The following is a 23,265-nucleotide window of genomic DNA, read 5'->3' as shown; positions in this document are numbered from 1 at the left end:
TAATAACGGCGTTACAATATAATGGCGTTACTAACGGCGTTATTTTTTTCAGTAATGAGTAATCTAATTAATTACTTTTCTCATCTTGGCAACGCTGTTACCGTTACTGAGGCGGGAAAGGCGTGCGTTACTATGCGTTACTAAGTTGGTTGAATAAAAAAAGTCTGAGAGAGACGGACTCACGGAGACGAGAGAGCAGAGCAGGAGTGGGGAGGACGCCGTTGCAAACGCGATGCTAGGTGGCTCCAATCGGTCTTTGTCAGTCACGTGCCCAAACTAGCGGACACGCCTCCATGCGCCATTTTGAGTGTACCACGGATGTAAACAAACCAGAACAGGAGTAGCTCCGACGCCACATTACTGCTTCCAACTTCATCGCTGGATATAAAATAAACTCCCTCGTTTACCTGAGTGTAGCCATAGCCTACAAAATACGCCCACATGATACGGTAGATATTACATATTATAGAACTAGATGCAAATGATAGACACGGCTGCATTGGCAACATGTTTTAAGGACTACATGCGTTAGTAAACAGCCGCCATCTTAAAGCAGTAGATCTCGCAGGAAGGCTCTGATGTAGAGATCCTTCCTCGCGAACCTAAGTAACTTCTTTAAAAAAAATTTTTTAAATGCTCCTAAATCGGCAAAATCTTGACTTAAATCTATCTTTAAATGATGAAAACTTAAAACTTACACATGTTGATTGTTGAAAGTAGACAGAAGGGTACTAATGCAATAACGGGAGCAATTTTAACAACTTTAACGGTTGATTCACAACTTTAAATGACTTCCACACATAGCAAAGGTTACTATCTAGTTGTCGCAAGACCCTTGTGTCTAGTTAAGTGGAGGGTAAAGAATTGGGCTAGGGCCAATTGTCCCCAAAACCCTTTAAACTTCACATTGTGTGACCCTTTTTTTTTGTTTGTTTGTTTGTTTGGTTTTTTTTTGAGAAAAAAAAACATGAAAATTATCACTAGTTACTTTGCCAAGTAACTAATTACTCTTACATTCAGGTAACTGAGTTACTAACGCAATTACTTTTTGGGACAAGTAATTTGTAACTGTAATTAATTACTTTTTTAAAGTAAAATTAACAACACTGCTCGTAAGCGAGAGAGGGCGTTACTCGGTTTCTATTACACAGGTGCTTGACAGCGATCCGACATTTACTTGCGGGGCGGGAATTTCTCCACAGCGGTGCTTCACGTCACACACAGGCACACAGAGCTCGATCAATTCATTCCACAAGCGTTCGGAATACATTAATTGCAAAACCGAAAAGGCGCGGTTCATAAAGGCGTAGTGAACCGTACAGGGCAAACCGCACAGTTCGGCTTTGAACCGCAAACCGTTGCACCGCTAGTAATGACAAGCATGATGTTTACTTTCGGGACGCAATGCGGTCCGTTCCTCATTGCGTCCCGAAGATCGGGCTGACTGTGTTTTAGTTCCGCTTTACTTGACTTATTTCAATAATCGGAATTTGGATGTTTGTGAATTGTTCTTGAATCTTGCACGGCCGAATCGCGGATAATCTAAGAATCGGAAATTTCGCACACCTCTACGTGTTACTAAAATTTAGTTGAATGAAGCACGAGTTGTCTGATTTTGTCACAGCTGCCTATTAGAGAGCAGAGCGGGAGGCGGGAAGGAGGTGGCGATGTCGTTGCAAACGTGATGATGATTGGCTAGGTGGCTCGGAGCGTTAGCATCATCATTATCAATCATTATTTATCATTTGCCATATAGTGTACCTTGACTTGCGAGTGCCCTTGTTTGGTGTTTTTTTTCCCGCTTTCGTCCACACAAGCAGCTCAATACAGTGTGTCTATGAAATATTATGTACAATGACCCACAGTGTGAAAAGAGGTTTCGGGGGTGGGGGGGTGTATATTTTCCTGGATCTAATTAAAATTCTTCACATTCCTGTCATGACTCAGGTAATGCAGGAGGTCTCAGCGGCCTTAAAAGTCCTCACTCAGGATCAACTTCAATAATCCCGTTTTACACGACACAGCTGGCGCCGCCGCCCATTGTATACGTTTGCGTTTCGCGGGATGACATATCACGCCGTTTTCTCTTATCGCGCGCCGGGATAAATCATGCGCTCCAAGCACGTTGGAGTCATTATAGGATCCTTTCATAGGCAGACTTTGTGGGATCTTCCCGACCGATATGGCTCATTTTAGATTATTTTTCTGGTTTGGCAGATTTTAGTGATTTAAGAAATGGTTTATTCCAAGCAGAGGCCAATTTAAGACTCTTATCTCAGCGGTACGAGTTAAAGGAGGAGAAACTTGCATTTTTTTCATAATCTAAAGGCATTCTTTGGTCTTGATAGAGATAAATCAGACTTGTTTATCGCAGGCAATGGTATCCAGATCGTCTTGTGATAGCTGAAAATCTGCGACGTACAACTCTTGGAATATTTTTGACCTCTAAATTTATTGCTTTCTATGATTTTGTGTTACTGATAGTAGGCATGTGCCGGTTACCGGTTTCACGGTTTACCGTGGTGTGAAAACGTCGCAGTTTCAAAACCACTAAAATTTTCCGTCAGACCATAGTACGGTATTCGCTATGTTTCTTGGGTCAAAAATGCAGCCAGAAGCGGCTTGGCGCAGCAGCGCTCACCCCCTCCCGTTTGTTGCTGTGTGTGAAAGTGACGCTATCGGCTAGCCAGCCAGCTAACACAAAAACAAATACTCCAAACGTAAGGCGTACTGTTCTTCAATTTATTGAGCTCTCAAATTGTGGTAAGTGTAATATACAAAATGAATACATTTAGAATGTTGTACAATTAGATTTTTCCATGTGAGTAGCTTCAACAGATTAGCACCGTGGAAAAAAGTTTGCTAAAAACAAAACACACATTTTCCTTTCAAATTCAATATACAAACTAACAAAAAGCTCACAAAGATGAATGTTAGCCTAGGCTTAGCTGGGAGAGCAACTTCGTTGAGTGTGACAGCCGCAGAGTGAGAAAACAAGCTTGATTCGCTTGAGTAAAGGGGAAAAAGTGATAGCGTCAAAGATCGCTAATTACGACAGATGATCTTGCCCTAAGCACAAATCCACGTTCGCTGGATCAAAGTTTTTTTTACATTTTTTTTTTTTTTTTAGATGAAACCTTTACACAATATTGACATTTTAACTAACTCATACATTTTTAACTAACTTATGAATTCTTTATGTTCTTTTTAACACAAAGACATGACATCATGTAGACTAGAGCTGACACAGTGGCTGAAAATGGCGAAACTTCACTTAAGCTTTTCCACCCTCAAAAAAAAGTCATGCAGTATAAATTAAAAAAAAAAAATATTCAGAAGTGTTTTTACTTTTTTATAGAAATTATTTTGTTCTTGCTCTAATCTTGAGCAACTTGAGCTGTGGCTGTGAGTATAGTCTATAAGTTATATTTAGTTTAATTTTAAAATATTTTTTTTATTGATAATTTATTTATTTTAACAATATATTAATGTTCCAATTTGCAACTATGGTCTGAAAAAAAAATCCTGTTCAATGGAAAAAAGTTAATTTTTTTAACCCATACATCTCAAAAATTTTTGGAGCTATAATTGCAGTACCGTGAAACTGCGGTATTTTTGCTCACGGTTATCGTACCGTCAAAATATCATACCGGCACATGCCTAACTGATAGTAGCCTTTGTTACTGTGGTCCCAGCTCTCTGTAGGTCATTCACTAGGTCCCCCAGTGTGGTTCTGGGATTTTTGCTCACCGTTCTTATCATTTTGACGCCACGGGGTGAGATCTTGCATGGAGCCCGCGATCGAGGGAGATTATCAGGGGTCTTGTATGTCTTCCATCTTCTAATAATTGCTCCCACAGTTGATTTCTTTACACCAAGCGTTTTAGCTATTTCAGATTCAGTCTTCCCAGCCTTGTGCAGGTCAACAATTTTGTCTCTGGTGTCCTTCGACAGTTCTTTGGTCTTGGCCATAGTGGAGTTTGGAGTGTGACTGACTGAGGTTGTGGACAGGTGTCTTTTATACCGATAATGAGTCAAAACAGTTGCCCTTAATACAGGTAACGAGTGGAGCCTAGTTAGTTCTCGTTAGAAGAAGTTAGACCTCTTTGACAGCCAGAAATCTTGCCTGTTTGTAGGTGACCAAATACTTATTTTCCACTGTAATTTGGAAATAATTTCTTTAAAAATCAAACAATGTGATTTTCTGTTTTTTTTCTCCACATTCTGTCTCTCATGGTTGAGGTTTACCCATGTTGACAATTACAGGCCTCTCTAATCTTTTCAAGTAGGAGAACTTGCACAGTTGGTGGTTGACTAAATACTTATTTGCCCCACTGTATCAAGTAATTTTCGGCCAACTGCCCGTTTTTTTTGGCCAAGAAGTAGGAATTTGGACAGTTCTGGACCCATACAAAAAAAATGCCTTTTACGTGTTTTATTTTGTGTAACATTTCAATCAAAAAACGAGGGCCAGATAGTCGCAAAATGTATTGAGGCATTAGAGAGATGAGAATTCAACCTACGGTAAATAAGTTGTTCTTCTATATAGAAAAATGCAAAATTTGCTATTTTGAGCAAAAACCTATATGATATGTTAAATATTGCTATTGATCCTGAAAACATGGGTAATTATCTCTGCATTTGGTGATTTTTGTGCGTAAAATTTGAGAATTTTATAGCCATTTTAAGTTTTGCTATTCATGTATAAAAAATAATAATCGGGATTTTATTAGGGAACGAATTTGAATTTTTTAATGTCGCTACTCATGGAGACTCATATATGCCTAAGGGAGGTAGGTGCCTGTTTTGGTTTAGGTTGCTAGTGGCTTTGGTTTTGAAAATATTTTAAGTTTTTGAAAATAGGCCCTCTACTGATCAGCCCCGAAGTCGATGTATCGGACAACTGTAGTTCTTATTTTGTCATTATCATTGCAAAGCATTCTTTCTTCAAGCCCTTAATTTTCTTTTTACCAGTTGACGTTGACTGTAAAACCGAGCCTGCCACCCTAATAAGGGCAGACTCTATCTAAAAATGAAGTAATAAATGTACTAGTATGTACGGTATTTGTTTACTGGCAGCCTGTCAATTTAACCCAAGCCTCAACCACACGTGAAGTTGAATGTCAGCATCCCACCAGAAGACAGGACGTCTTGTCAGCAAAAAAAGAGTTAGCATTCCTTTCCTTCGTCCCCACACCACATCCTTCCCCTCCGAGAGACTATTTTCACGGTCGTCCAGGATAGCTGCGAAATGACTGATTGGAGCCTGGAGGAAGAGCGTCAACAAAGGACGCGCTATGTGGCTAGCGCTGATTAGGCCAGCACGGCGAGAAGTGTTTAGAAAAGGGAGGTATAAATCTCCCGAGAGTCGGCCTTTATTTTGTTTGCCTCTGGCTCCTCGCTCGTATCGTTAGCCGCATTCTTATTGTATTTACGTGGAGGAAATGAAAGCCAAACGCTTTTCATTCACATATAAGGTATAAGAAGAATGTGTTTGTAAACTGTTTGGCTAACGTGCTAATAAGGGGTCTTCAGAATGACGACTGAGGTCAGTAATTAAGCAGCACTCAAATGACCCTAAAGCTCATTGCTGTAAAACACTTTAACAGGACATAAAAACACGGTCCAAAGTGCTCTTAAAATGAGCTCTTGCGCCCCATTTTTTTAAATTGCAGATCATTATTAGCAAACGTTCGAAGTGTTTTCTGTCGCCCATTTGTCTCAGACGGTCATTCCAAATTAATATGCCAAGGTGTCACCAGGTGTACAAAAAGTGTGTCTTTGTTCAACTATCTACACCAGGGACTTAAACTGAGAAGCTGTATAATAAAATGTTATTCGGCGAGACTGCTGAAGGTTAAATTAACTTGTGTGTCTGCTTGGTGACCTTCACACAATACTAGTGCTGTGCTCGGGACCACAACTATCCAAGACTAAGGCTAGGCTCATACCTAGGTCTTGATGCCCAATTCCGATTTTTTGCCATATTTTTTGGCGTGGCCATTCAGACTGCCTTTGTTGATAGAGCCTGTTCAAGTATTACACACGCGCACTAATTCGCAGTCCGACACGCGCTGAGCAAACTCACCCGCATGTGCAGAAGCATCAAAACAAATGACTACATATGCTGGCTCTACGTCATTCTAGGGTGATCATATCAGTGGCGCCACCAGGGGGTGGCCAAGGGTGGCCACGGCCACCCCTATAAATTGGTTGGCCACCCCACTGGCCACCCCGCTTGCCAGTATATCGTTAGATTGTTGTAGCATCAGTTATGCATTTCATCCCAAATGAATGCATTTATTTTGTTTTGTTAAATGTAGGGCTGTCAAATTTATCGCGTTAATGGGCGGGAATTAATTTTTAAAAATTTAATCACGCGAAAATACTTATTGCAATTAACGCATTCGTGGTACGACTCATTCACGCATTGCCGCAAACAGCCTACAGTGGCGCCGTTTTACTTATATACAGAGATAAGAGGCAGAGTGGAGTAGATACAAGCATTCATTGGGGCCGTGCTTTTAATTGGCAAAAGCTTTGTCATCTCGCCGACAGCAACTATAAATATTGTGGGAAGCGATGTGGGGAAGAATGACAGGAGTTGATCTTTTTCTTAACACCATGTACTGTACCCAAGAAGATACAGCATTTGCAGCCACCACACACAGTCACGGTCGCACCACTTCCCATCATGCATTTGGGCAGAATAGTTAAGTCGCTACAGTATCATTTACTGAAAGCTCAACAAATACACTAGATGGCAATATTTAGTCACAATATACAAACTCACGTTTATCCTTTAAGAATTACAAGTCTTTCTATTCATCGATCCCTTTCACAGAAATAATGTTAATGTCATCTTGTGGATTTATTGTTATAATAAACAAATACAGTACTTATGTACAGTATGTTGAATGTACACATCCGTCTTGTCTTATCTTTCCATTCCAACAATAATTTACAGAAAAAATATGTCATATTTTAGAGATGGTTTGAATTGCGATTAATTACGATTAATTAATTTTTAAGCTGTGATTAACTCGATTAAAAATTTTAAGCGTTTGACAGCCCTAGTTAAATGTACCCCTTATGCCTAATATATACATAACACAATAAAACAGAATTGTTGTGGAACTCAAAATTTTGACTGGGCAGTTTATGGACAATGCACATGAAATCATTAGTAACATCAAATATTACACAATACACCAAAGTATATCAGTAGCTGTGTCCTTAAGTCTTTCTGATGGTTTTCCCCTGACCTTTTTACTGCAATAATATAATGAAAACCTGAAATTATGGCTTTTAGTTTTGGCCACCCCAAGATTTTAAGTGACCCCATCTGGCCACCCCTACGAAAAATTTCTGGAGGCGCCACTGGATCATATTTTGATTTCCAAAAAGCGGACACGAATAACAGACATAAATAATCCCCGTTTAGTCTTATATTCAAAGTTAATATGGATTGATAGAACTAGAGCTGCAACGATTAATCAATTAACTCGAGTAATTCGATTAGAATTCGATTAGAATTCAATTTTGCCGCGTCGAGTATTTGTTTCATTAAAGCATGGTTCACTAAATCCGGACCTCGGTGCCACTTTTCCTGTCGTGTTTTCCATGTCTCCCTCCTCCAACACACCTGGAACAAAATAATCAGGATCATTATCAGGCTTCTGAAGAGGTTGCTCATGACATAATCATTTGATTCAGGTGTGTTAGGGGAGAGAGACATGGAAAACATAACAGGAAAAGTGGCACGGAGGTCCGGATTTAGTGAACCCTGCATTAAAGTGTCATGGTAATGGTTTGTTTTGGAAGTGTTTGCATTAGTTTGATTGATTTGGGTGGATACACTGCCCTCAGTGGCGACAGATAATATGACATAACTCAGTTCCCTGTTAAGAGCAACATAAACTAAGTTTTTGTTTGAGCTAATGTTTTTTAATGCATTCGTAATGTAGTTTATTGGCATATTTAGCTGTTTTTTTGTGGGAATATGTGTTAGAACTAGAGATGTCGATCGATCGGGTATCGGAATCGGCAAAAAAATATCGGACATGCCTTTTTTAATATATATATATATATATATATATATTTTAATTAAATCGTTTTATAATTGTATTTAACGTTACAGACATAATATGTTACACTCATCCAGAGTCTTTAGTGTAGGCTTAAGGTAGGGTTATCAAATTTATCCCGTTAACGGCGGTAATGAATTTTAAAAAAATTTATCACGTTAAAATATTTAACGCAATTAACGCATGCGCTGCACGACCCACTCACGCATTGACGCGTTCATTCTATAATAGTGCCGTTTTACCTATGTATAGAGCGAAAAGGCAGCGTAAAATGAGTAGAGTGAATTTTGGCAGCCTTTGGAGCCTTTTTTTTAATTGGCTAAAGCCTTACAATCCCTCTCCCTACGATTAGAAATATCGTGGGAAGCAATGTGGGGAGGAAAGGTAGTAATTGATCTTTTTCTTAACACCCTATGTTCCAACGCAGAGAAGATATATCAATTGGTACCACTACGCACAGTCGTTGTTGCACTTCCCATCATACATTTGGGCAGAACAGTTAAATGGCTACACTATCATTTGCTGAAAGCTCAACAAATACACTAGATGGCAATATTTAGTCACAATATACAAAGTCACATTTATCCTCTAAGAATTACAAGTCGTTCTATCCGTGGATCCCTCTCACAGAAAGAATGTTAATGATGTAAATGCCATCTTGAGGATTTATTGTCATAATAAACAAATACAGTACTTATGTACTGTATGTTGAATGTATATATTCGTCCGAGTTTCATTCATTTTTTTCTTAATGCATTGCCAAAATGTATATGATCGGGAAAAATTATCGGGAATGATTGGAATTGAATCGGGAGCAAAACAAAAAAAAAAAGCAATCGGATCGGTAAATATCGGGATCGGCAGATACTCAAACTAAAACGATCAGGATCGGATCGGGAGCAAAAAACATGATCGGAACAACCCTAGTTAGAACCATTTGTTAACAGCATTGTTAAAAAAAACAACTTTGCATTTTATAGCATTCAAGCTAGCAGACTTTTATTCTGCAAGTTAGCCAATTGTTGTTTTATTGTACTTAGATCCTCATTTATTTTTATACCGTTTGAGGCTCAGCTGAGGTATTTTAATTTTTTGTTTTTTATCCGATTACTCGATTATTCGAACTAACTAGTTTATCGATTAATCGACTACTAAAATAATCGATAGCTGTAGCCCTAGATAGAACACATGCACTGACCGTATGTGTGTGTGTGTGTGCGTGCGTGTGTGCATGACCTACACACTTACGGTCAGTTTGGCCAGACTCTTGGCCATTTAAGCCATATTTAAATATTGCTTATTTGGCGCACGGACATAAAACCGAGCATTCTCAGGCTTATTCTTTTATTTTTTAAATTTTTTTAATTTTATGACCGGTCAGGCCCGAATACTGCCTGAAAACGGAGTTCAAGCTAGGCGCTAATGCTAATGCACAGCTCCATCGCTGCCGTAGCTCCCTGCCTCTCTCGTTCTTTGTTGACGTAATTGCTGCATGAATTCCAATATGGGATACTTGAGAGTTCAGACCGCAGCCACGTTCTGGATTTTAACCACCTACGAAAGTGACATAGATCAGGTTTGAAATGGTTCACTTCCATGCGACTTGTCATTCAGACCGTCAAGTTAATGCCTCGCTCGAGTCGGAAAATCACGAAAAAATCAGATTTGTGCATTAAGACCTTGCGGTACTAATCTAGCCTAAGACTTGCCCGAGACCAGAACTCACCAAGATTAGAGCTTACATTCTCACATTCATTTAAAATTTCTTCGCATCACATTTTGACTGGATTGGATGTCTAGCGTCCAGAGCATTCATAGTCTGTCTTGTGGGCATTTATAGGTCACTTCCTGTTCATTTTAGGGCATTTACAGGTAATGTCCTGTTCATTTTGAATCGCTTCCTATTCATTTGGGGCCATTCTGGAGTCATCTCCTTCTCAGTAAGCCAAAATCAACAGGAAGTGACCTGTAAATGCTCCCAAAGTCAACAGAAATTGATCCGTAAATCCTCCAAAAGGAAAACTAAGTGACTGAAGATTAACAGCAAATTATGGGAAATGCCCCAAAATGAACTCATTGCCTGGCATTGGGGCTGCTGACGGCCATAGACGTCCAGTCCGTTTGAAGTGGGAGGGAGGTTCATTTCCTGCCATTAGGCATGTAAGTCTGACTATATGATAACCTTAAGCCAAAATATCACGGTTTCACGTTATGTTACTTTGAGAAAAGTACGTGTGTATGACTTGTATCATGTTAACATTACACACACATTCTCTTTCTCAACACAGACAGTTGCCAGAGAGAAAAAAACACCGCTAGACACACTAAACACGCTTGAGTTAACTCTCGTAGCTGGTGGGAAACGTTCATGACATCATTTACTCACCTTTAATTTTGTATAAATGTGAAATCATATTGGAGGTATTGCCTCCTCGGCAGCTACACTCCGCAAATATGTTTGACATGTCGATTGGCCTTCCTCCTCTAAACCGCAACCGTCTGTAATTTTTCTGTAGACGAAGTTTTCCCATCCTAGCGATTTTGTTTTCTTCGATGTGGGGGAAAAAAGTTAAGGAGTTTCACCTCCTCCAGCCATCGTCTAGCATAGCTGACACACTGACACTGAGCAACAACCGGTGGGGGAACATTGAGCCTTGCAGCTGCAAGCGAGGGGTTTCTCCCTGCATTTTTGGGACATAAAAATTAAGGGTGTAATGGTACATGTATTTGTATTGAACCGTTTCGGTACGGGGTGCTCGATTCGGAACTGAGGCATACCGAACGAGTTTCTGACGTAATGTAACCCTTACTTTTCGAGGCTGTGAGTCGATCCGGTTAGAGTTTCTTTGTGTAGATTATAATTACTCCTAGCCTGGCTCTGCCAGACTATTCTCCCTGTATTTTTCAAACACTGAGAGAAATAGTCTGGGAACCATCCCATTAACGGCCTTTTCGAGCAGATACAAAATCAATCGACAAATCAGATTCGTTTATTTGTGTGACGTGTTCTTCACGAGCAACGTCACTCTTGCGCGTCGAAAGTCGTCTCTTCAACAACACAGATGGTGAACGGCAGAGCCGAGAATATGTTCCAATCCACGGTAAAATCAGTTTTAAATGACAAAAAACACATCGACACGAGTCATTGACAACAGTCTGTCTCGCGCTAGCCATGTCGAATAAACTCCGCTCTCTTCGTATGTTTACTTCCGTGCGCAAGTCCCTCGTCCTGCCGTCGCCATTTTACTAACGTCACGTCTGCCCGTCGCTGATTGGTCCACTCCGCTGTCTGTTTGCTGTGGTTTGCTCCGCCCTGGAAATTGTTTCCGTGGGAATGGTGGCCAGACTCAATAGCTGGAACAGCGTTGAGTCTGGTGTAACAGGCTAAATTACTCCGTCTTCTCTACTATAATGACGACCAACACTGTAGGACAGTATAACCCAGAAACGGCAACGGTGCGACAACGGTGCGACAACGTGGCCGTCGCCAGAACGCAGTGAAACGCCGGCGTTAAAGTCAATCAGACAATGCACACCAGTCGCAGTGCGGCCGCGTGTTAGACGTGTCCCAGAAGCGGCTCAACGCGACGCACGCGAAAAGAACGGCAGAGTTTATTATTTGACGTGAGACGCGGCCCTCCTGCGTCAATACTACTAGCTAGGATCGGGCCGACCGGAAGTCACTCGTGTAAAAATACGGTGGATCCGGTCGATTTTCAAACTAATATGAAATCGTAACCCACTTTTTGAGTCCATCAGATCTCTTGAGTGGTAGATCGGGGCACAGTTGACTTGTCTTTGTTGATTTACTGCCGTCTTCTCTGCTATAATAATAACCAACTCGACCCCGTGTTCAATACAAAACCCTCCTACCACAACAAAACAAGTAAGAACTAATATTCACATAGGAACTAAAGTTATACAACATATAAATGAATACTACATCACATTTGTAAAATATAAACACATAATTAAAATAAATAATAGCCCATTTAAATAGATTGAAATGAGGTAAAACACCTGTAATTAAATAATAATAATACACGGATCCTGCTTACACAATTAAATTTATTAATTTCTGTGTGGTGCTTTAACTTGAGAAAATCCACCAATAAAGCTTTTGAAAACATTTCATAAGAAAAAAAATGATTCATTGAGGCATTTCATTTGTAAAATACATGTTAAAATCTTTGTCATTGGGATTGCTTTTCTCTTTAGCACAGGACTTTTTTCTTCTTTCTTTCAGAAAGAAAGCTGACCAATACGCGGGGTCTGAAAGGCAAATTGTTGTTGGATTATTATCTTTAAATACCCGCTACTTTTTGAACAGAATTCTAGCTTTGTATAGGCCAATGTTCCTATTGTTGAAAGCACAAAAGTGTGTAATAAACAACTAGCACATTTATATTTTGCATTTTGTTTTCTTACTGTACCGAAAATGAACCGAACCATGACCTCAAAACCGAGGTACGTACCGAACCGAGATTTTTGTGTACCGTTGCACCCCTAATAAAAATAGCTAATACCTTAGGGACGCTATGACGGAAAATGTTTGTGGTTTTGAAACCATGAGGTTAACATACCATGGTAACCTTGAAACCGGTAAGCGGCACGTCTAGCTGCCACCCACCCACTTCAAATGGATTGAACATCTACTAGTGATGAACTCATTCCAATTCGCAGCAGGAGACGGAAAATAACTTGTTTTTCTCTTTATTAGTTTTGTAGAATTTCCTAGAAGTATTTTGGTATCGTATTGAAAGGTACTCAGATGCCTCCACCCCACTGCTAATCATTATCACTAAAGGGAGAAGTAGTTGTATAACACTAAGCAAGAAGAGATAATGAAAATGAGTGACATTCGGCTTCGGTCTTGCATTGAGGAGGAGGGCGCTGTGACGTGTACGGTTGAAGGCGTCCTCTTCACTATACAGCCGTACTGTTGTGTATGAGGACTAAGGATTCAGCTGATTTTGCAGATTAATGCGTTTATTTTTCGCATCACGCCAGCCAAACGGCTGCAGAAAAATCTTGCTGTATAAGGGAGAGGCGTGTGCGCCTTTTTGGAGTTTCAAAAGGTTCCCATTCACCGTGGATATTGGCCAAAACAAGCCCTACTAATGTGGGACTATTGGACTTGCGAGGAAGTGAGTAAACATCTTGTTTTGTATTTTGTCAAATACAAATACAGCGATTACAAAGTAAACACTACAAACTTTCTTTAAATAAAGGACTACTTACGTTTGATCGTTGATAGGCATGTAAAAAGCTCTCCCCATGCATATTAGCTGCACGTTAGCGGCACAACAACTGCAGCCGCCCTCCTCCGGGGAACGAGCTGTAAATTGCTCTCCGCCGGGCGGTTTGCCGATCCGCAAAGACAATCGACAACCCAGTCGTCATGTCAAATAATCCGGGCTAGTTATGTGTGATTTTCCGCTTCGAAGACTTTGAAACATCACTCGGTTCGGGTTAGCATGTCGGCTAGCTGTCACGCCTCTTGGTTTTTTTACATTCTCCGAAGCCGGGGAAGGGAAATGACATATGTCCGATTTAGGTGTCATAAAATATCGTTCGGGAGGTGCTACAGCAAAGGTGAAGTCGACAGTTTTGACCATTATGGAGTAATTTTGCCATGTCGTCCTGAATAAGTGCATTTTTATTATTTCATATTCCATTTAGCACAAGACTGTTATTTGACATGACCATGCCATTTAGTTATCAATTGGGGAAAATACTTGGATAAAAAGAATATCCTGTAAAAATATTGAAGTAAAGAGACAGAAACAATGACATTTTGCAGCTCTCTTCGTCGCGTTTTCCTCGTTGTGAATAGTTCCCCCTCGACGGGCTGACCGGTCCTTCTCAAGCCATTTATTTAGCGATTGGGGAAAAATACTTGGATAAAAAGAATATCCTGTAAAAATATTGGAGTAGAAGAGACTGAAACAGTGACATTTTGCAGCTCTCTTCGTCGCCTTTTCCTCGTTCTGAATAATTCCACCTCAATGTGCTGAATAGTAAAACCGATGAGCCCAGTCTCTCAGAGCCCTATAATGGTAGGCGTGGCTAGCAGGCAGATTAAAAGACTAATTTCTCGTCATTTGCGCTTTGCTAAATTGTTGTATATAGTCGAATCGTCTCAAAATATGATTCTAATTCACATAATAATGCTATTTAAGACTTTTTTCTCCTGTCGTATGCTCTTTAAGATCCAAAAGTCTGTATGGGTAAAGCCGTACCTCCCTCCGAAACATCCACTGAGCAGCGCTTTTGTTGATGCTGCGTTTTAGCGCAGCCCTTCAATTTTAAGGGTTTGGTGTCATTGTGTAACAAAGCCAGCTGAGATTCCCTAGACTCATCTGTTGTTGCGTGTCAAAGCCAGCTGAGATTGTCGCGCTAAAATGCAGTGTTCAGCTGGGTTTGTGAAGTCACCAAACCCTCAAAGAAACCAGAAAGCCATAGTTAAGGTCCGAAAGTTCTGAGAATTGGAGAATAGCCCGCTTTGATCCTGCAGCCGCTGCATTTGGACTTGTCAACGAGTGTTTATTTTATGTTTTAGTACCTCAGTTAAATATATCCAAAGCACTGTTTTGCAGTTGGCAACGCACGATCCACCGAGAATGCGTCAGGCATCGATTCAGGCTCTTCCACAGAATACATGACCATATCAGGCCCAGGTCGGGAACCTGGCCAGCCTCCGTAAAACTTTCCTGTAACCTTGTGTCGTACGGAATGAGGAATGAACGATGAAAAGAGGCTAAGATGCTCGGATGTTATCCGGGCTCCCTCACTTTGAGGATAAAAACCACGTAATGTTCTGTAAATGTACACATGCCTGCATCGTTAAGTCATCTGCAAACCCCCCCACCACCCGCCCGCAGGTTCACTGATAATCAGCTGCAGACCTTGTTGTATCTTTGATATATTGTCTAGTGCCCTAATTACATGCTTTTTGTAGAACACGAAAAAATACAATTTATAGAACATTTATTAATGATTTGATGATCAGCTATCAGGCTGATAATATCGTGATGGTGACAAAATGACTGAAAAACACTTGGGAAAAATGGCCTTTTATCTGGGAACATAGTTATGAGACCAGTGTTGTTTTTGGGCAGCCTTTTTACATTTCGTCTTAGTCTTTTGGACGAAAATACTTATCCGTCGTAGTCATATTTTAGTCACTTCAAAATGTGCTTGTCTTCGTCTAGTTTTCATTGACGAAAACTCTAATTCTGTCTCGTTTTAACTCTAACTCTAATTTCGTCTAATTTTAATCACTGTTGTAGTCTAGTTTGAGTCTAGTTTAGTCCAAAAACAAATAAACGTTTCCAAAAATTTTGAATGAACATTGACAGACGAGCATAAATTGTAGCATCTACAAGGACAACACCAACTTTGTCATGATCATACACACTCATCAGAAAAACAGTACAGTACATTATTTTCAATTAATTAAATCCACCTACCGTATTTTTCGGACTATAAGTCGTGTTTTTCATATTTTGGCTGGGGGGTGCGACTTATACTCAGGAGCGACTTATGTGTGAAATTATTAACACATTATGTTATCATTTCACATGTTATTGTGGTGTTTTGGAGTGACACTGATGGTTTGGTAAACTTTTTAGCATGTTCTTTATGCTATAGTTATCTGAATGACTCAATAACTATGGCCACGTTCGCGTTCAGCCTTTTGCAATGTGTGTTCAATTGTATTATTGACTTTTTTTATATTGAAATGCATGCTTTTAGTTTGTGGCGCTTTCACGCCCACGTGGTGGCGCACTCGCACTTGTTTACGTGAAAAAGAGCACTCACACGCCAGAAGAAGACGAACAGCTACGTAGGTGTGAGTGAGTGGGCGAGTTAGCGAGAGAGAGACACGGCTGCGAACCTACGTTCATTGTTTATGCTTTCAAAATATCTCTACAGAGGCAAAGCCTGTGTGTATCATCTTTTCTGTTGTTGTTGTGTGTTTTCCACTCGCGATCGGACACTTAGAGCCAGTTGTGTGGTTGTTTGAACGATTTGCTAATGCTAGCGGACGCATGCTAACCGTTTAATGTCATTGCCCTAAGAGCACCTAATTATCATTTCTTTACGTTGATGCGAACCTGTTTGGTATCAAGCACAAAATTGATTCAGCACATTATACGGACATCCAGCATCGTCATTTGGGAGTTCGCTGTATAGCCGGGACCGAGCCGTAGCGTCCTGGTAAGGACAGTATATTCTCATTTCGTTGTACATGCACTGTGCACTGTACATTTATTCAGCATGCTGTTCTCTATTGTATTTTTATATTAAATTGCCTTTCAAGATGATATATCTGTTCTATCTGTTGGATTTTATCAAGTGAATTTCCCCCAAAAATGACTTATATGTTTTTTTTCTCTTTGTTGGGCATTTTATGGCTGGTGCGACTTATACTCAGGTGCGACTTGTAGTCCGAAAAATACGGTAGATGCCACAAACCGTATTTAAAAAAAAAACGTCCGAGAATTTAAGACAACGCTCACCACGCGAAATGCTAATTGCTAACGCGAATGCTATGCTAGTGCTACGAGTTGCATTTAGTGTGTGATGATCATTCAACACAGACCTTTAAAGGTGTGACCGACTGAGGTTGTGGATAGATGTCTTTTATACCGATAATGAGTTAAAACAGGTGCCATTAATACAGGTAACGAGTGGAGCCTCGTTAGAAGAAGTTAGACCTCTTTGACAGCCAGAAATCTTGCTTGTTTGTAGCTGACCAAATACTTATTTTCCACTCTAATTTGGAAACATTCTTTAAAAATCAAACAATGTAATTTTGTTTTTTTTCCACATTCTGTCTCTCATGGTTGAGGTTTAGCCATGTTGACAATTACAGGCCTCTCTAATATTTTTAAGTGGGAGAACTTGCACAATTAGTGGTTGACTAAATACTTATTTGCCCCACTGTAGGTTACAATATACAGTGGTACCTCTACATACGATCGCTTCGACACACGAACTTTTCGACATCCGACGTAAAATTTGACTCGCCATTTGTTTCTACATCCGACGACATGCTCGAAATACGACGACAATGGCAGCACCGCAGACGAATGCACGGCGGATTTTCTTGTGTGACAAATCAACACAGGTTTCAGAAAAGGTTGGTACAGGTGGTGAAACAAGGAAAAAGTTGATGCTTACCTTTGAAATGAAGATGCAAATGACAGAAAAATATGAGCGTGGGGTGGCCATCCGTGAAATGGCTCAACAATACATCTCCACGGTCCTCCTCCGACCATCGTTCGCCAGTCTTTATAAATTAAGCTGACAATTCTTATTGTCTCCAAAGAAATCGCCAGCTTCGCCACGTTTTCATCATTTCTTTCACAACTTATTCAACACAAAACGCCTGCTGTCTGCCACAATTGACGGTGTTCTCAAGAGAACATTCAAAGTGAAAGTGAAACTCAAGCTCACCGGTCCGTCTCTGGCACGTGAGCCCCGCGGTGCGTTCAGGTACACAAAAAAACGTCCGCCTTATTAGAACCCGATTCGTTACACTATTACAGGAATTATTATTATTCTTTTTATTACATTATTCCAATTTTGATTTATAATTTATTTGTTTTGCTACGTGTAATTGCCATTTGTAATAGCACCAGCAGTATTTTTTAAGGATTTAGTGCAGGTTTTTGGGCTGTGGAACGAATTAATGGAATTATAATGTATTCCTATGGGAAAATCCTGCTCGACATACGACCATTTCGACTTACAAACAAGGTCCTGGAACGGATTAACTTCGTATGTAGAGGTACCACTGTATCACGATAAATCACCATATCACTGTATTCTCACACCTCTAGTATCTTTACCTCTACTTAAATTCAGAGTTTGAGTACTTTTACAATCTCTGCTGACGAGTTTTATTGTCAAGACAGCTTGAACCAATCTCCTGTCAGTTTATTATCGCCACCTGCCTGACCCTGTGTTCGATAGAAGTCTTATCCCAGGTGTCTGATGTTAGACACGCCACGGTTTTGTTTTTACTTCGTGTTTGACAGCCGTAAAGACGCTAGGCTGCTCCTGACGTCCATTTATTTTGAGTTGGACTAAATTTTAACTGTAAAAATATCCTTCCGTGTTTGTGCGTCAGGTGGAGGAGGCCAGCAAGGCGGCAGCTGTGGGCCTGCAGGTGGGAGATGAGCTCGTCAACATTAACGAGATTCCCTTGAGCGGCTTCAGGCAGGAGGCAATCTGCTTGGTGAAAGGCTCCCACCGGACACTCAGCCTCATAGTGAAAAGGTAAGAGGTTGCCCCAGCAACGTCTACCGACAACAAACCCGAGGTGACGGAAACAGGAGCATCTAGTAGAATCGCGCACTCGCCGCGGGTTTTCCCGGCGTCACAGTTTCTTGAGAGCCGGATGATCCCGTTTGACGGGGTTGTGCTGAGGTTGCGAGTTTGTGACGCGGCTTTCCGAAGAAGACAGGAAACAAGTTGTGGGTGACATCATACCCTAAACATACACATGGTTTTTGGACTCGGATCAACTATGACGCATCTCTGAATCTTTAGTTTACAAATTTTTCAGACCTCTCACCCCTATTTTTTTAAGCAGACAATAACAACAAAACACAGAAAGTGCAAAAAAAGCTCAAAACATCTGTCTGAAAAATCTTTTTCTCTCACTATATTTGTGCTGTGAGCCACCGAGTACCGTATTTTTCGGACTATAAGTCGCAGGTTTTTTTTCATAATTTGGCTGGGGGTGCGACTTATACTCAGGAGCGACTTATGTGTGAAATTATTAACACATTATTATATCATTTCACATGTTATTTTGGTGTTTTGGAGTGACATTAATGGTTTGGTAAACTTGTTAGCATGTTCTTTATTCTATAGTTATCTGAATAACTCTTAATAGCTATGTTACATTAACATGGTAAATGGTGGTGTTATACTTATATAGCGCTTTTCCACCTTTCAAGGCGCTCAAAGCGCTTTACACTATCTCGCCATCCACCTACTGGTGACGCAGCACCAGGAGCAACGTGGGGTTCAGTGTCTTGCTCAAGGACACTTAGACGAGTTCATCAGGGCGGAGAATTGAACCCACAACCACTGAGCCACGCCACCCCACATACCACAACATACCCGCTACGTTAGCATTTTCTTGTTCATGCATCATGTAACATTATCATTAGGGCTGTTCCGATCATGTTTTTTTGCTCCCAATCCGATCCTCGTTTTAGTTTGAGTATCTGCCGATCCCGATATTTCTCGATCCGATTGCTTTTTTTTGCTCCCGATTCATTTCCAATCATTCCCGATAATTTTTCCCGATCATATACATTTTGGCAATGCATTAAGAAAAAAATGAATAAAACTCGGACGAATATATACATTCAACATACAGTACATAAGTACTGTATTTGATTATTATGACAATAAATCCTCAAGATGGCATTTACATTATTAACATTCTTTCTGTGAGAGGGATCCACGGATAGAAAGACTTGTAATTCTTAAAGGATAAATGTGACTTTGTATATTGTGACTAAATATTGCCATCTAGTGTATTTGTTGAGCTTTCAGTAAATGATACTGTAGCCATGCCCAAATGCATGATGGGAAGTGGAACCATGACTGTGCGTAGTGCTACCAATTCATATATCTTCTCTGCGTTGGGAAATAACATAAGATGTTAAGAAAAAGATCATTTGCTACCTTGCTTCCCCACATTGTTTCCCATGATATTTCTAATCGTAGGGAGAGGGATTGTAAGGCTTTAGCCGATTAAAAAAAGGCTCCAAAGGCTGCAAAAATTCACACTACTCATTTTACGCTGCCTTTTATCTCTGTCGGTAAAACGGCGCCATTACAGATTGAGCGCGACAATGCGTGAGTGGGTCGTGCAGCGCATGCATTAATTGTGTTAAATATTTTAATGTGATACATTTTTTAAAAAATTACCGCGGTTATCGGGATAAATTTGATAAGCCTAAACTAAAGACTCTGGATGAGTGTAACATATTATGTCTGTAATATTAAATACAATGAGAAAACGATTTAAAAAAAAAAAAAAAAAATTTTTTTTTAAAGGCATGGCTGATGTTTTTTTGCCGATTCCGATACTTTGAAAATGACGTGATCGGACCCGATCGATCGGCATCCCTAATTATCATACTGGTTATTTATTCAGCATGTTGTTCTCGATTGTATTTTTATTTTAAATTGCCTTTCAAGATGACATATCTGCTCGATGTGTTGGATTTTATCAAGTAAATTTCCCCCCAAAGAGCGACTTATACTCCAGTGCGACTTATATATGTTTTTTTCCTCTTCGTTGGGCATTTTATGGCTGGTGCAACTTATAATCAGGTGTGACTTATAGTCCGAAAAATACGACACGTAATAACTACGCAAAGAAATAAAACAAACTCTTAATAGGTTGCTAGATTTCCTATCTGGCAAAAAAACAACAACCAAAAAAACTCTATTACTCTATCAACTGTAAATGTATTATTAAACTATTTTCTCACACATTAGCAAAAAAAAAAAAAAAAAAAAAATCGTAAAATCAATTTATCGTTAAGGCCTAATTAATTGTAATTGTATTTCTGTTGTAAATGAGTATAAATGATTAATTAATAGTACAGTATATGAATAAAAAAAATTACAATGAAAAATAACTGAATTATAAAAATACAATAACATTTGTAACTCAAATTAAAAAAGTAAAATTTGAAAATCTTTTGCTGGTTTTTTTGCTTTCAGCTAGATGCTAAATCAAATGGAGAATGTTATGTTATTAAAATAAAGAATAAATAATAACAACATATATGGTAATTTTTGGACGATAAGCCGCTACTTTTTTCCCCACATTTTGAATCTTGCGGCTTATAGTCTAGTGCGGCTTATTTGTAGATTTATTTGGCTAAATAGGTAACACTATATTTGACGACTGTGTCATAAGACATATGCCCATCATAATTATGATATGGGCATTAATGAATGCTTATGAAAGATGTCATTAACTATCATCCGGCAAATAATGTCATGAACTCCATTTATGTCCAGCTCGGATCTTTTACATCCATTCAGAAGTAAGATGATTTGCCAGATGACACAAAATGACATCTGTTATAAGCATTCATTAATGCTCATGGCAGTGTTATATCATAATTATGATGGTCATATGACAGTTTTATGGCGCCACTGTAATAGTGTTACCAAATACCATAGCTAGCAATTAATGAAACAACTAGAACAGTAATTAAAGAAATAATGAGCACAGAATATGAACTTTGATTATTTACATCTGTTGCGATGCAATGCATTCTATGATGCATGTTGAATGACAACAGTGTTGACAGCAGGTGGCAGCAGAGGTTGACTGTCTCCCCCAAAGGAGCAGCGATGGCCAAATGAAGCTTCTTGAAGCAATGGAGCTTTGCAGCCAATTGGTTCAAAGCTTCATGGTGGTTCATTTTGTCTTAGACAGTCTTAAGATCACACTATCAAAGTTTTACCGGTTAATATCTTTTGGTGCAAATATCCCATACTACAGTGAGGACAGCTGCAGCTTACAGTCCAGTGCAGCTTATGTTTGAACAAAAGCCATTTTTGTGTCAAATTTGGTGGGTGGCGGCTTATAGTCAGGTGTGCGTTATAGTCCGAAAAATAAGGTAAATAGATAAGGGTCTAACGGTACATGTAATAGTATTGAACAGTTTCGGTTCGTGGTGCTCGGTTCGGAACGGACGCGTACCAAACGAGTTTCTGACGTAATATAACCCTTACTTTTCGAGGCTGTGAGTCGATCGGATACAGTTTCTTTGTGCAGATCATATTTACTCCTTCTTATCAACTATAATGAGGACCAACACGGTAGGACAGCATAACCCAGAAACGTCAACGGCGCGACAACGTAACCGCCGCGAGAATGCAGTGAAACGTGGGCGTTAGAGTCAAATCAGCCAATGCACACCAGTCGCAGTGCGGCCACGTGTTAGATGCGTCCCAGAAGCGGCCCAACGCGACGCACGCGAAAAGAACGGCAGAGTATCATTTGAATCGAGACGCGGCCCTCCTGCGTCAATACTACTACCGGTAGCTAGGATCGGGCCGGAAGTCACTTGTGTAAAAATACGGTGGATCCGGTCGATTTTCAAACTAATATGCAATCGTAACCTATTTTTTGAGTCCATTAGATCTCTTGAGTGGTAGATCGAGCCACAGTTGACTTGTCTTTGTTAATTTACTGCTGTCTTCTCTGCTATAATAACCAACACGGCCCCGTGTTCAATACAAAACCCTCCTACCACAACAAAACAAGTAGGAACTAATATTCACATAGGAACTAAAGCTATACAACATAAAATATGTAATATAAATGAATACTACATCACATTTGTAAAATATAAACACATAATGAAAAAATAATAGCCCATTTAAATGAAATAAATTGAAATGAGCTAAAACACCTGTAATTAAATGATAAGAATAATACACACATCCTGCTTACACAATTAAATTGATTAATTTCTGTGTGGCGCTTTAACTTGAGAAAATCCTCCAATAAAGCTTTTGAAAACCGTTCATTAGGGAAAAAAATGTTTCATTGAGGCATTTCATTTGTAAAATACATGTTAAAATCTTTGTCATTGGGATTGCTTTTCTCTTTAGCAAAGGACTTCTTTTTTCTTCTTTCTTTCAGAAAGAAAGCTGACCAATACGCAGGGTCTGAAAGGCAAATTGTTGTTGGATTATCTTTAAATACCCGCTACTTTTTGAACAGAATTCTAGCTTTGTATAGGCTAATGTTCCTATTGTTGAAAGCACAAAAGTGTGTAATAAAAAAACTAGCACATTTATATTTTGCATTTTGTTTTCTTACTGTACCAAAAATGAACCGAACCAAGGTACGTACCGAACCGAGATTTTTGTGTACCGTTAAATATTTTTTTAAAAACTAATAAAATACATATCCCGTAATTGTATGTATGATACAAATTAGCGACAACAGGCACTATGGTAATAAAAACCTTAAGGCTGCTTTGATCTTGAATGTGACAGTTTTGCAGTAATAGACATCGAGGGTTTAATGTCATAGTATTTAACTCATTACTTCCTATTGACAACAATAGACATCCTTTTCACTTAAACTGAGAGGACTTGCTGTGAATCT

General features: G+C 39.6%; 1 protein-coding gene across 4 annotated transcripts in view; it reads left to right on the top strand.

The window, feature by feature from the left end:
- Positions 1–23,265, top strand: part of shroom2a (shroom family member 2a) — a 95,048-nt gene that overhangs the window by 13,704 nt on the left and 58,079 nt on the right. For all 4 annotated transcript variants that reach the window (XM_057840756.1, XM_057840757.1, XM_057840755.1 and 1 more), the window contains exon 3: positions 18,229–18,377. In XM_057840756.1, the coding sequence (XP_057696739.1) occupies positions 18,229–18,377 (149 nt within the window). The remainder of the gene's footprint in view (positions 1–18,228; positions 18,378–23,265) is intronic.

This window comes from Corythoichthys intestinalis, chromosome 7, assembly GCF_030265065.1.
Source record: "Corythoichthys intestinalis isolate RoL2023-P3 chromosome 7, ASM3026506v1, whole genome shotgun sequence".
In the NCBI taxonomy this organism is placed as follows: domain Eukaryota; kingdom Metazoa; phylum Chordata; class Actinopteri; order Syngnathiformes; family Syngnathidae; genus Corythoichthys; species Corythoichthys intestinalis.
The sequence above is the reverse complement of the archived record's forward strand: the minus strand, read 5'-3'. Positions and strand labels throughout refer to the sequence as shown.